Source organism: Pundamilia nyererei, unplaced genomic scaffold (assembly GCF_000239375.1).
Source record: "Pundamilia nyererei isolate P.nyererei 1_Seehausen unplaced genomic scaffold, PunNye1.0 scaffold00001, whole genome shotgun sequence".
Lineage (NCBI taxonomy): Eukaryota > Metazoa > Chordata > Actinopteri > Cichliformes > Cichlidae > Pundamilia > Pundamilia nyererei.
In genome coordinates, this window is record NW_005187402.1 from 10733081 (window position 1) to 10747860 (window position 14780).

General features: G+C 38.8%; 2 protein-coding genes across 2 annotated transcripts; both read right to left on the reverse strand.

Moving 5' to 3' along the window:
* Window positions 1-356: 356 nt before the first annotated feature.
* On the reverse strand, window positions 357-1558 carry LOC102211897 (C-X-C motif chemokine 10-like). The gene is made up of 4 exons (XM_005719844.2): window positions 1374-1558; window positions 1137-1257; window positions 827-904; window positions 357-661 (listed from the first exon to the last, which is right to left on the reverse strand). The coding sequence occupies exons 1-4, from the start codon at window positions 1435-1437 to the stop codon at window positions 604-606; spliced, it is 321 nt and encodes a 106-aa protein (XP_005719901.1). The 5' UTR covers window positions 1438-1558; the 3' UTR covers window positions 357-603.
* An 8883-nt stretch (window positions 1559-10441) lies between these two features.
* Window positions 10442-12733, reverse strand: LOC102212170 (uncharacterized). The gene is made up of 2 exons (XM_005719845.1): window positions 12515-12733; window positions 10442-11520 (listed from the first exon to the last, which is right to left on the reverse strand). Exon 2 carries the CDS (start codon window positions 11516-11518, stop codon window positions 10751-10753), a length of 768 nt encoding a protein of 255 aa, XP_005719902.1. The 5' UTR covers window positions 11519-11520; window positions 12515-12733; the 3' UTR covers window positions 10442-10750.
* Between the last annotated feature and the right edge of the window lie 2047 nt (window positions 12734-14780).

The following is a 14780-nucleotide window of genomic DNA, read 5'->3' on the forward strand; positions in this document are numbered from 1 at the left end:
AGGAAAGTCTTAATCATTCTGCCACTGTGCCATTTTAATAAGTGTGGAAAACACATGTGCACGTCCCACACATGCAAGACTGTTTTGAATGCGCAGACTGTTTTGCAATAATGCAGCACTTTGTAATGTTTTGTGTTTGAGGTGTTTATTAATGTTGAATTGATATTATTAATTATAGAGGATAGCTGCACATATGCTACTCTCTTCTTGCTCGCTGACCTCTGACACAGTAATTAATGATTAATCATCAGTTTATTAACGTCAACTAGGCTGTTTATACATTCTAAAGAGATCAGTAGTTCAAATGTTTGTATAGACACAAAATCCTACTGGCATGAAATATGAGGAAACAAATCTTTAAGAGCTAATAATTTTATTAAAAAAATATCAAGAAGTACAAAGAGACATTCATCTATTTACAAAAACACAGAAGAATAAAAACAGGATACAACGGAGTGGACATAAAATATAAGCACATATAAAAATTAAATAAAAAAAACTACAATCATTTCATGTCCATGTTTTTTTTTTTGTCAAGGTGACTTTGTTGAGAGTTCAGAGGTCATATGAGGTGCTTTTTCTTTCAGAGAGCTTAAAAGACAATCACATGGCAGCTGTGGAGGGTTCCACTGGGGAGGAAGTGGTCTTCTGCTTTTTATCCCTAAATTCACAAAAAACAAACAAACAGTGCACTCATTAGAAAAAAAATGTCATTTATTACTTTATTTCTATAAACTGAAGCGATTCACTAATAATCTAACATTATTATTTAGACAATCAGAGTACTGGATGTAAAACTTGGATGAGTGTGGTGAAGTGTACTCACATGATTTTAGTCAGGAGCCTTTTCACGTTTCTTTGCTCGGGGTTCAAGCAATAGCGGAGGCCACTGTTCAAGGTAACACTGTTGAAATAGAAAATAGAGGTAAGTTCAATTTAAATGGAAAAGCTAAGGATCCTACAAGTATTTTTCAAAAATCATTATCTACCTTAAAAAGGCATTTTTAGTTAGGATGCATTTAATTTGCACTGTCGTGCAATTTCTTGTGTGATGCTTTATTAAAGCTTAGCAAATCTTCATGTTGAATTTATCAAAAGCAATAATGAAAAAAAAAGTCATATTAAAAAAATCTTACACAATCTCCACTTTGTTGCAGAAGATGGTTGCTGGGTAGATCTGTATGTCCTTTATGTCAGTCTTCATGCCGTTAAGATTCCTGACACGGTGACACAGACACTGCTGTCCTGATTGTTTGACTAGAAAAGAAGGCAATGAAAAAGAAATTAATATTTGACGTGCACAAATTCAAGTTTGCGTAATTTCAACCAAGAATCTAAATCATCTAAAAGGACAAATAAAGAAAGAAACTTACGTTGGGCCTGGGAGATGCAGACCATGACAGCCAGGAGCAGAAACGCTTTGATGAGGGTTGACATTGCTGGTTTCAAGATGACACTGGTGCTGAAAACGTGCAGCAAAGATAATAATGAAGCCAGAGAGAGTCTTGCAACAATTAAAGACTGATTGTTGACAGGAGTGCTGTGAGGAGTCGACTCAGAGTGGGCTCTTAAATACTTACTTTGGCTGCATACGTAATCTTTCCTGTGACAAAGGGAAATTTTTGAGAGTGGAAAGTGAAACTCAAAAATGCCACAAAATAGAAAAAGCCAACCCTCCAACCCCCCCACTCCTTCTCAGCTCTGTGTCTGGTGGTACAACATTTTGACATTTTGTGGTAATATGATAGATTACAAGAGAACATTAAACCTTTTTGCATAACAATTACAAGTTCTCACACAGATGAACTTGTATTCTGAATGTTTGTGTGAACAGGCAAAGACACAAGGACATTTATTTCTTAAACATTTTGCATAATGAATTAATTTTGATAAAAACAAAACAAAAAAACCCCCACATCAACCATCAAAACATTTAGGCCATGTGAGAAATGAAACCTTTCTAACCTGTGAGAAAACATTTGGGCCATGTTAAATATTCATATGGCACCAAATAAGTGCATTTAGGATTGTAGACATGATTCAAACAGAACATCAGAATGAGGAAGCAAGGTAATTTAGGAGTTATAATGTCACATGTTTGCTGGTGCCTGTTGTGCTGATTTGAGTATTTCAGAAACTGCTAATCTACCGGGATTTTCCTGAGCAACAATCTCAAGGGTTTACAGAGAACGGCCTGAAAAACAGAAAATATCCAGTGAGCAGCTGTTCTCTGTGGGATAATTCCTTGTTGACGCCAGAAGTCAGAGGAGAATGATTTTGTCGCGTCGAGGTGATACAAGGCAACAGCAACTCATTTAACCACTTGTTACAATCAAGGTATGAAGAAGAGCATTTGTTGTGAATACACAACACATTGAACCTCAAAGCAGATGAGCTACAGCAGCAGAAGACCACAAGAAGTGACACTCATGTCAGCTAACAACAGAAACCTGAAGCTTAAAATTTACATGGACTCACCAAAATTGCATAACATAAGATGGAAAAACATTGACTGGTCTGATGAGTCAACATGTAGGTGATAGGGTCAGAAAGAACATGGGCACATGGATCCATCCAGCTCTGCGTCAACAGTTCAGGCTGGTGGTGGTTTAATAATGTAGGGAATCTTTTCCCGGCACTATTTGGGCCCCTCGGTATCAGTTGAGCAGTGTAACAAAACTCAAATCATCTCACATCAGTTTCTTGAACATTGCAGTGAGTGCACCGTACTCAAATGGCCTCCTCATCTGTCAGATGTCAGTCCAGTAGATCATCATGGATGTGTAGCTGGCAAATCTACAGCACCCGTGTGATGCTGTCGTGTTAATTTATGGACCAAAATCTGTGGGGAATTTTTTTGCAATGTGTTGAATCAATGCTGCAAACAATTACGGCTGTAATTGCTGAAGGTAGAATGAGGTCCTAGTAAGGTATATCTAACTAAGTAAGCTGTGAGTTTAAACTTAATGCAGAAAAGATAATACATTATAGAGCCCATTGCTGGAAAATAAGAGTTCTCAGGGGTATCAGTTGTCTCTAGAAGACTTAATGTGAGCAAACTGTCAAATATCCCAGAGCTGTAGCCATTCTAAATGGAGGGATAAAGTCATCTAAGTTAGTGTGTTGGACTAAGCAGCTTTTACAGGAAACATTTAGTTGCAGTTATTGCAACACATCGGCGTTGCAGCGGATATTGAAAGCTCACACACACATGCTGTAGGTAAAATAAGCTCTCAAGGCCTTGGTTAACAAACTAGAAAGCTGCCACTATTTAGATGTACTGGCTATGGTTTTGTGAGAGCTGAAAATTATGTTGAATTTCATGTTCTTTATATCAAATTCATAATAGACTGAAAAAAAAAATATATATATAAAAAATGGGGGCAGATTAAAGTGTTTCAGAGTTTAAAAATGACAACTTCTGCTTCCATTAAACATACAGTTCACTTACACGTGCATTTTCCACAATGCACCATTTCATATAATCCTAACATTTGCTTAAAAAAAAGCTTACCTGCTTTATTCCTATAACTTTTTTAAAGTTATGTTTTATTTTATGTTTTTAACTTCCTGCCCCAAAAATAATAATGGATTTAACCTCCTTCATATCAAGCTTTGTGGAATTTTTAAATGAAATTATTTAATCGAATAAACCAGAAAAAATATATATATCTGAGCTAAATAGGGAGCAGATGCACAAATAAAGTGAAACAAACTTTTTCTTTAATTATATCATTTTATTAATGTTCAAACATCAGAAAAATGTAATATTCCAACTATCACATGATAATACAATAAAAATCCTTCTCTTTTTATTGCTATCATAACAAAGGCAGATATTTGAACAACTTACACAACATGTGGGCTTTTTCTTTCTTTCTTTTTTTCTTTCTTTTTTTTTATTTTGCAACACGAGGGCATGATGGTACATGCATCAGTGGTTTGACACCTTTAGCATTCTCATCTCCAAATGAGAAAGGTGTGAGTGCTCGGAAAAACACGCAGCTTTGTTTTATTTCTTTCCATTTGTAGTAAGCGGTAGTTGTACATTTGTGACATTTCTGGTGTGAATAAATCGGTAATCTCTGACTTATCTGACTATCTGCCTTCTGTCTTTGGTTTGATGGTGACACACCAGATAAAATCTGATCAGATCTGATAAGAAAAGCCACCAAGATCAAAGCCTTGAGCAAATATGGTTTCAAAAGAAAGCTTCGGAGTTTCAGTTTTATTTCCCTTTTCATTTGACGCTTGGCAAACTGAAATTCAATCAACTTTTATTTTCTTCTTTTTTTTTTATAACCTATTTTCAGCTGCAAGAAGGTCAGAAAGCCAGAATGAAACAGAAAGTGATGTAATAAGAAGAATTCACATTAGTTTCCTGTAAAAGCTGTGATGTAGAGAACCAGCAGCTTAAAAAAACGAGGAAAGGAGGATGAAATTAGTGTTTATAGTATTAATCAAAGGGGTTATGTCTCTAAAATGTCAACTCTGAGGACTTCAGAAACATGTTTGGCATTCACCCAAACTACAAAACATCTCGTTTGCAGCCATGCAGAAGGTTTTGGTTTGACTTACTGCAACTTCTGACATATCTGTCTACGTCTGGGATGATGTGGGTGATGTCCCGTGATGGTGGGCTGCTGCAATCCAAATCATTCACATCGATTTCAATACTTAAGTGTGAAAATCTGTTTTTGGGGGCAGAAATGATGGTTCAAGCACTGTAATGTTTAATTTAAAATTTAATACAATTTTAAAAGGGCTTTCTGAGAGGTTGCATGCAAAAAGAACTTTAAAAAACAAAAATCATTGGATTCGAAGATTAAATGTAAAATATTAAACCAAAGATTCAAACAAATGTCAAAGTGGAGGCATGCTATTTTAAGACACAGGGATCTTCCCTTCCAATAAAAAGCGAGAATGGGGACTTTTTTTCTTGCGGTGCCAGACTGAACACCAGTAGTCGCTTGGTCAGCAAGTGTGACCTCTCTAAAACGACACAGAAGCGCTTATAACGTGTAGAAAACTATAAATCAAATCAAAACCCGCTCTCACAGTGAGATTTAGAAATCACGCTTTTTTATTCAATGCTTCCAACGCAGATTAACTGTATTTCTGTGCACTTAGCATGCTTGAATATTTTATATGTACTTTTTGTTAATATTTAATGGCTTTTCCCTTTTGTGGGTACAGCTTGTTCTTTCAGATATTCTGGCACAGGGACAAAAATGTGGTGCAACTGCAGTCCAACGGAGAGCGATGGAACAGATATGGCCAGGAACATAAATGGAAAGTGGCTTTTTCCCCTCCCTATTAGCCCTAATGGTAGTGGGGTCAAAGTGAGTTTGTGTATATAAGGGGATTGCCAACCTTACATATTAAGACTATATTTCCTTTTTGTGAGGATGTGTGCCGCTTTACTTGTGGTGAATACCACAATGTGTGACCCCGTATAGGAATAAACCAACAGGAACTAGCAACATCAGCAGAGTCTCTTCCTGTACAAATTTTCTAGACAAGCCCAGTGTGGTTGCACTTCTCATTTCATTTAAAAAGTGATATTTCTTAGTAGAAAACAATATTTCTTGTTGTGGAAAAGGAAAGCGGAAACAATTTAAAGGGATTTTCTAATTTTTTATGCACATAAGTCATGCAGACTCCAACTCAAAGGCTTTGAATTAAAAAACTACAACTTTATAAAAGCCGTTGCTTCAGGCTTTGTTGTTTAGATCGTGATCTAAACTCATAAGGTTGAGAAGATGTAAACGAAAGTTTTCACAAGAGTTTATGTAGCCAGGTGAAAGTACACAATGGTACAACTTGACACTTCCATAGGAAATAAGATGCACTCAAGCCATTCATCATAAGCAAGTGCAGGCACACCTATAAAAGCGGACATTTTGAAAGTTTGCTGCTCTGAAGCATTCAGGTTTGGATTCAAAGAACAAAGAAAATAAGAAAGAAAAGTTAATGACAGCATAATTTAAGAAAAAGTGAACAAGTACGGCTTGTTTGGAAAGATTGCCTGGAAAAGACTGTTCTCTCTAAAAATCACACGGCAGCGTGGCCAAAGTTCGCCAAGTAGCATCTGAACAAACAACAAGAGTTCTGGAACAATGGATAGATGGATCTGGATAGATGAAACCAATAAAACCAAAGTGCAGACGTTGGGTGATAATGCACAGCACCACGTCTGCTACAAAACAAACGCATAACAGCACAAACACCTCGTACCAGCTGTCAGGCACGGTGGTGGAGGGGTGATGATTTGGGCTTGTTCTGCAGCCACAGGGATCTTGCAGTGATTGAATTGACCATGAAATCCTTGTATGCTAAAGTTTTATAGAGTCAAATGTGAGGTCATCCGTCTGACAGGCAAAGCTTGGGTGAAATTGGGTCACACAACAAGCCTATGATGCTCAAAACAGCACTGGATACCAACCCTCCCACCCCCACTCCTTCTCAGCTCTGTGGCTGGTGGTACAACATTTTGACATTTTGTGGTAATATGATACATTACAAGAGAACATTAAAACTTTTTGCATAACAATTAAAAATTCTCACAGAGATGAACTTGTATTCTGAATGTTTGTGTGAACAGGCAAAGACACATGGACATTTATTTCTTAAACATTTTGCATAATGAATTAATTTTGATAAAAACAAAACAAAAAGCAGACTGAAAAAGAAAAGAATTGGAGTGCTCCAATGGCCCAGGCAAAAGCTAGACCTCAACCTGACTGAAATACTTCGGAGAGGCCTCAAGAGAGCTGTGCATGAACAAATGCCGACAAACCTCAATGAACTTAAGAAGCACTGTAAAGAGAGGGCATTGAAATTCCTCAGCAATGTGACAGACGAATCTTTCAAAAGTCATACCGAAAACCCGTGTCAACTTGTTGCTGTTAAACGTGTTCAACGAGCTGTTGAATCATGGGGAGTTTTTCACGAGTCTCGCAAAGAATCCTGTGAAAAGTTTCACATGTGTATGTGTGGTTCCCAAGTGTGGTGAACTTTTTCCACAACATGGTTAAGATGCGTCCTTATTTTTTAATTGTTTATGGATCAGTGGTACTATATAGTTGAAATATGTAGTAGAAAACAGTTTAGATAAGGAAGAGTTACCTTAGTCCATCCATTCATCCATTCGCTTTGGCTTATCCTTATCAGGGTCGCAGTGGTTGGGTGGGTGGGGGAGCTATCCCAGTTATCATAGGGTGAAAAGCGGGGTACATCCTGGACAAATCACCAGTGTGTTGCAGGGCTAACAGGCTGCTGACCTGGTACCATAGTGTGCCTAAAAAACAAAACAAAACCTTAGTAAATTACTAAGGTATATTTATACTGCTCAAAAACAAGGGAAATTAAGGGAACACTAAAATCACACACTGGGTCTTGACAGTTGAAAATCTTTACTGAAACACTTGCTACGAAGAAAATAATTTAATATGATTTTGAAAACTAAAATCAGCAACCCTTTGAGGGACGGTCTGAAATATACACCAAAAATCTAAATAATAATAACAATTATTAATAATTTACTAGTAGTCAACTGTCAGTTTGATGCAAATAGATCTCATCTTCCTGTTGAGGTAAGTGTGAAATGCAGCTAAGAATATTTTCCTGCAACCACCACATCTTTCTCCCTCTTAACGCTGACACATCTTTTCTTTTCTTTATGGTTTTTATGGTGTTTGTCTTTTTTTTTCTTCCTTTATTGGCTGAAAGAATTCTTCAGTTATAATAACATTATAATAACGTTGTATCAACACCAGGGAAAGTACATGATACTGCATGTGCAACACTGAACATAGAAATCTAACACACACACTAAGTATTATATACAGCAAATATATATTTGATTAAAACATATCTCATCCTCAGGGTACTTGTGGTTCTCCCCCCAACAAATCTCTTCTTCTTTTACTTAAGCAATAATAAGAAGTGGCAACAGTAATAATAATGTGTATGCTAATCTTGCTGCAAATAAGGTTTCCCATACTACCAGTAAGTCCCAAACTCTATAAAAAAAATCTGATATTTGGTTTAAAAGCCATTGCTTTCAGAGAAATAAATAACCTTACAATCAGCAACTTTTTTGGCATTATTTTGCTCATATAAATATTGCGTACGGAAGAACTAAAATGATTTACTTCCTCCAGTCACAATAATCGTATTCAGTACTCATAGTCACTGCTGCTACTTTCTAGTAACCCCGATTGATCAACACAAGAAAAAACGCTCTGTGGAGCGTTTTCATTATGTGTTTTTACATTTTTACACATAATGTAAAAACACATGTGTTTTAAAGTACTTTCTTCAGCACTGTGCAAAAGTCTTGAGCCAACTAGTTTCCATACACGTTTTGTTAGGAAAATAGCAAATATAATATATAAGGCAAAAACTGAGTTTTTACAATTCTAATGAGCTTGAAAATTAATATTTGTTACGATCAACTTCAACACAGGCTGAACTATCAGAAAAGCTTTCTTCTAATTTCTTTAATTACTAGGACCTTCAGAACTCTTCTGCCTTTTGTTCTCTTCTATGTCTATAAACACATCACATTGCCACACTGCTTCAAAGGTCTACAACTTCTAAAACACCCTCAGGAAGCCTGAGAAATATGACTCGAAACCACTTTAAAGCTTGGAAGGAAAATACGGTATAAGGAGACAAGACGCCCTCAGACGTCTGCCAGGCAAGCTCGCTCTCCTCATTTACGTCATTATTGTATTTTCTATACATTCATTTTGTTTTTTTGTTCTTTTTAAAGATGCTTTAAGCAGATTGTAGTTCAGCAAAAACAAATGCAAAGTGCAGGCCTTTACTTGACATAGGTTTGAGTACCATTATTTTTTGTATTTTTTTTTTATCTATATGGATATAGTACAGGTATAGAACTCATTAAATGTTCAGTAAAATTTATTTGGAATATTAATGATAAACATCAAGTGAAAAAAAATGTTTTCATCAGAAATTTAATTTGTTTTTTAAGCATGTATAAGCAGTATACATACAATGTTAGTATATCTACATACTTATGCAGGAACATTGTATTTTATTGTGTTTAAATTGTAACTTGTTATTATAATGTACATATTAAAGTCATAATAAAGTAACATGATATTTAGAATCCACAAATATGATTCCCTATATGCTGACATGTTGTCAATACAAACAGTGAAATAAGAAACATAGTTTCAAGTAGCTCTATATAGAATTATTACTACTTTTACACTTAGATCAGTCTATTGACCTTCAAGGAGAGGTCAGAGGTCAGATAAGACATGTTATTATAGATCCTTATACAGCTCATCAGTCTTGTAAGAATCTAAATTTTTAAGTTATAAGGCATTTTTTCAATTTTGGATCAATAAATTATTAAGCTGACCTTGAAGACCTTGGTGGTTGTAAGCCAGGTTTGAATGGATTGTTAATATGACTCCTATCTACACCCCTATAAAGTCTTTCATTCAAAACTTTTTGAGTTTAGTTAAGTTTAGTTACAGGCAGAATGATGACATGAGCGCACACAACCAAAAACATAACCTTCTTGAGTTAATAATGAGTAGCTGGAGACTTTTTGCACAGTGCAGTACACTAATGAAGGGGGGGGGGGGGGGGGGGGGGGGGGGGGGTTGCTTGGTTTAGGGGAACTGACCCTCTGCCCCTGACCTCAAACAATGGCGTATTATTCTACTTTATAGTCGCCTTTTAACTTAAGTTACAGATGGTGTATGTATTAAATATCAACACCCTGGCCTTGAAAGCATACAGCCTTCTTTGGATCCAACCTTGGACTCAAGGCCAAAACATTCGGTTGTTAGTACAGTTATGGCTTTGTCTTTGACCCTTAAATCCCTAAACTGATAGTCTTTGAAAATAATTATTTACCATACAGAGAGTAAGAACGGCTTACGGGAGATTTACTGTTATAAAATGTCCAATGAATCAGTTATACAAAGTGTTTTCTTGAGTAGTAATGATAGAAGCCTGCCCTCTAGTGTCTCTTATTTAGTAGAACAGCCATGGCCTGTTTAGTTTTTTCTGCACACGCCTCATTGAACCGTTTTATTCTACATGCAGATCATTTGTGCTTTGGAATGTGAAAATGTATTAGTGTGGCATTGCGTCCTTCAGCGTCACCTTTTCCAGTTATACCTTACTGCATGCATCGTTGTTGCTGTCGTACCAGTGCAGCAATAAATAACCAGCATCTTGCATGTTGAGGTTCACCGGTGCCATCTTTGCTCTGCCCGTGTCTCTCCACACTTGTGTTTACCAGTGCAGGATCCCATGACAGTTACCATAGAAACTTCGGCGCCTGGCACCAGCAGAGCCAAGAGTGGAGTTCATTTCTGAAGGGTCTCCGTGTGCAGGAAAATAAAGCCTGCAGCTGAGGGGAAAAGCACGTTTCACACGATCTGAGAGAGAGTATCAAAAGACTGCTTTATTTCTTCATGTCATTTACAAACACTGGAAGATATTAAAAAGGACATTACAGAATTGCTCATTTTCATGGTTTGTTATGATCACTGGCATACATTAAGAGCAGAAAGGTTGTAATAGTGAATATTAACACTGATATAATGTTACAGATGGACAATTGTAGTAGTCTTTACTTGTCTCTGTATCTTTTCAAATGTGTATTTCTATGTGTCTCCTAATGTCAATGTCTCATGCACTGACACAAAAGATTAGAATAATTTACTGGAGAATGTTACATTGACTGTCCATTTACATGCTACACCTCAGCAATGGCAGGAAGCATACAGGCTCGAGTGCGTGCCTCCCTCCATGCCAGCCTGCAGTCAGAGATCCACTGAGAGATGAGGGACTGTTTGATGGCTGGATTCAGCCTCTCTCCCTCTGCCTTTCTGCAAGCTATGCTGGCCTCCGACCTGGCCAAGGTGTGTTTTGGGGAGATGTTTGGAACTGAAGTGTCAGTTTTGCTGTTTAATTCAGAGCAACTGCCCTCATGTTGTTGTGGGAAATCTGGATTTGAACCAAGGGCAATGCTGTGGGCTCGCACGCACACTCTGCTCTCCCATACGCTGCCGTGCTGCCTCATAAACCTCCCCTCGACAAATGCTCTCCTCCTACCTCCTGAGAGGGTAGAGAAGCTGTTCTGGTGTCCATAAATATACTCAAGAGGGTCAGAGTTGCCAAACTTCAGCTGTCTGTTTAGTTCTTTCCCCTCTGCCTGCTGCGCATCAGCAGCACGTGCCTCCTCTTTCGGGTTGTATTCAATCCACGATGGCCTCAGCTTCTGCTGCGCAGTGTCCTGCTGCTGTGTGTGGAAAGTGTCCGGGGAAACATCCCGGCTGGGAAAAGTGGGGTGGGCCAGGTGGCAGATGGAGAGGAGGTAGTCCTCCGATGACAAAGCCTGGCAGTGACCAGAATTATGGAGCGTGTTGGCTTCGTTCAAATCTCTAACCGTCTCCTCGCTGCCCTCTCTGATTGTGGGCAGCGTCAGTCTCCTCTTGGACAGCAGTCTGGACCGCGGCCGCATAGCTGAGAGAAAGACAAGACGGGAGAGGTCTCATTTAGATGGGGAAAAAAACTGTGTAATGTGAAATACTGCATCCAAGTCTCAAAAAAGCAGAATCCTTTAGGAAAATATAATCACCATTTGGAAAACTGGATATTTTGATAGATGTGACACATTCCTGATAGGGTCAGATGCAACGTATGCAATCTTACTTCCTAGTTTACAAAGTGAGAGCCCTGTTTGTGTGTGTCATTTATGTCGAAACTTGCAATATGTGTCTCCACACGATACAAATAAAAAGATTAATCTGTGCACTATTATCTCACGAACTGACTTATAACTTCTGGAGTTAATTTCTCATTCGTACACACTGTTGTGTTGCATTGTATTTGCAACAATTTTTCCTCAGTTTCTTTTGAAAAGCCTCTTGTTTAATCACCTCATCAGTCTAATGTGTTTTTCTAATGACATAATGTGCATCTGGACATTGCTCACATTGTCCGAAGCTCCCAAAACACAACCGACTACAACTGCTGGCTGTATCGATAAAACCAAGTAAACATAGGAGCCTCTCCTCTCCCTTTCCTTCATTTCAGGCACCGTGCGCCGCTTACTCTGGAGTTGTGTGTGTTGACCGTTCAATATACAAACAATCCCAGTGAGAGGCTGCACACACAGATGACTGTTTTGTGGGATCTCAGACACGTAAAGCCTCAAACTGTTTCAGAGTGTGGAGCGCCGAGTTGTTATAACCCAGAGCGTAGCCCACAATGTATGCTTGTATTGACCTCATGACAAAAATAGCGCAAGCCAAACCAAAATGCCAGCCTCTCCCAGTTTCTTCCAAGGTGTAACCACTGCTAAATATAGACCACACCTTCTGTATACAACAGCTAAAAATGGTTCCACGGCGGCAGCTCGAGGCTGAAGCACAAAACAGGCACTCTGTGTGTGTGTTCGTCATGCATTCTCAGGAATAATGTAAAGGTTTTCTGCTCAATTTGCCTTCACACTCACCTTTACGGATGATCTTTGTTGAGTCCACCGAATCTTTTCTTGTCTCTTCTCCTGGTGCAGCTTTAAATAGCAGCCTGCATCCGTCGCTCTCGTTCTCTCTTTTTTTTGTCTCCTCAATTTTATTTACGATCCTCTGTTTTCATCTGCTGCTGCTTGTTAATTGTGCTGTGAAGCTTCAACTGTCTCTGACCAGAGGCAGAGGCAGAATGCAGGTTTATCTTCTCCTCACATCCCCCCTCCCTCTCCTCCACCTCATCCTCCTCCTCCCTCTCTCTCTTGCTCCCTCTCTCCCTCGCTTACTTTTGGTTTGCCCTCCTTCCCTGCTTCTAAAAATAGACACACCATCCATTTCCTCAGCCCCAGCACTGTCTCTGGCTGACTGTTTTGATGGAGCGAGAAAAACAGATGCAGAAGAAATAGGGAAGAGGAAGGAGACTCAGACACAGATGTAGCAAAGGAGGGGTGATGAGAGAGAGAGAGAGAGAGAGAGAGAGGGAGAGAGGAAGAGAAGAAAACAACAAAACAAACAAACAAAGTGGAGTCAGGTTTATTTTTTCCACATTTTTTTTCATCTTATAAGACGCCATTTCTAAAAATGTCTCATTGTAAATGAACACAGTCAGCCACTGTAATTTTGGTAAAATGTGCCAAAATGAATGATTCCTTCTAAAAACAAAAATGGAAAAAGGACTGCAGAGCTGTAAACATGTTGTGTAAAGTTTGTGACATACATCATGCAGATAATCTGATCAGATGGGTACGTTTGCTCTGTGTATGCATGTGTGTGTGTGTTTATGTGTGTGCGTGTGTGTGCACATAATGCAAACAACACATTGCAGTGATCATGGGAGCACTGACTTATGGAAACCCGTCTCATGATTCACATGAGTCAACAGTTCCCCTCTGCAGATACATTTCTGACTCTTTAGACCTTTAAAAATTGAAATGCTTTTTACACCTGATTGAGTTTTCATAGACCGTGTTTTATTGTGTTATTATGTTTTTATTATGTTTCATTAATACTCAGTGGCATGCACTAGCAGACTGCAGTTTACAGAAACAAAGACTCAGAGCCCACCAGGAAACAGTCTGAATTTCTGGTTAAAAACACATTTAGACACTCGTCCAAAAACACTTTAGCTTGTCTTAAACTGGACTATTTGAAAAAAAGAGCATTTCGAGGATTTGGAGCAGACATAAAGAGAGTTACGTAAACAAAAACAGTGTCTCCTCTGCAGTTCGTGGTAAACGGGGCTGCTATTTGTCACTTGGGTAAAGACTTCAAAACTGGGTCGCAGGTGGTGGGATGCACACAATACTTTTCATTTCTCCTAATCAGACTTTCATTGCTGCTAAAATTGAATTGATTTCCTTTTAATCTAGAAGCCTCTTTTACAGTTTATTTGGGTCGTTCATCTTAAACGACAATATTCTGCTGGGCAAACTTCTTGCTTGTAAAGAGGATTCAGTTTTTGTCGGTCAGTTGTGGCCATCTTCCTGATGTACTTCAAGATGTTTATTGTCTCATCCTGGACTGTGGTTCTGACACACCAGTCCTCGGCCTTCCTCCTTACCGTACAGTTTCAGGGTGCTGGATTTGGGGTGAACCCTTCTATGCATGGTCAGAAGCTTCCTTATCTTGATATCTTTAGCTTCTCCTCCTTTGGCCAGCTTATTATCCCAGCAGGGTGCCTGATCCCCAGCAGGGCGTGGGAATTGATGAGCAGGATTTTGTTCTTCCCATTCAGTTTACTCCTCAGGACTTGCCTTACCCTCTGCAGGCACTTGGTGGTTGCAGCTTTCCTAGCGGCCTGTTCGTGATTGCCATTTGTCTGTGGGATTCCCAGGTACTTGTAGCTGTCCTCAGTGTCTGCGATGTTGCCTTCTGGTAGTGCAGTTCCCTCTCTTTGTTATCATCCAACTACACTTCCCCATTCCGAATGACGTTCGAATGTTGTTGCTGTATATCCTGGTGGTGTGGATCAGTGATTCTATGTCACGTTCACTTCTGGCATACAGCTTGATGTCATCCATGTAGAGGAGGTGGTTGATGATGGTTGCTCCATAACATAGGCGGTATCCATAGCCAGTCTTGTAAATGATCTCACTGCAGGGACAGAGCATCTCCTTAATAGATCCCATACTTGATGGCGACTTGTGCTATTGGCTTTAAGTTGGCATCTAGAGTTGTTTGCCCCATCCCCAATAAGTTCCTGCTTAAGGCTATTAGAGTCCTGTTGATTTTGCATATTTCAAGGAATTCCAG

Coding starts and splice junctions, on each gene's coding strand:
- LOC102211897 (XM_005719844.2), bottom strand. CDS start 1,437: ATGTCAACCCTCATCAAAGCGTTTCTGCTCCTGGCTGTCATGGTCTGC. Junction 1,258..1,373: donor CTGCATCTCCCAGGCCCAAC/GTAAGTTTCTTT, acceptor CTTCTTTTCTAG/TCAAACAATCAGGACAGCAG. Junction 662..826: donor AGGCTCCTGACTAAAATCAT/GTGAGTACACTT, acceptor TTGTGAATTTAG/GGATAAAAAGCAGAAGACCA.
- LOC102212170 (XM_005719845.1), bottom strand. CDS start 11,518: ATGCGGCCGCGGTCCAGACTGCTGTCCAAGAGGAGACTGACGCTGCCC.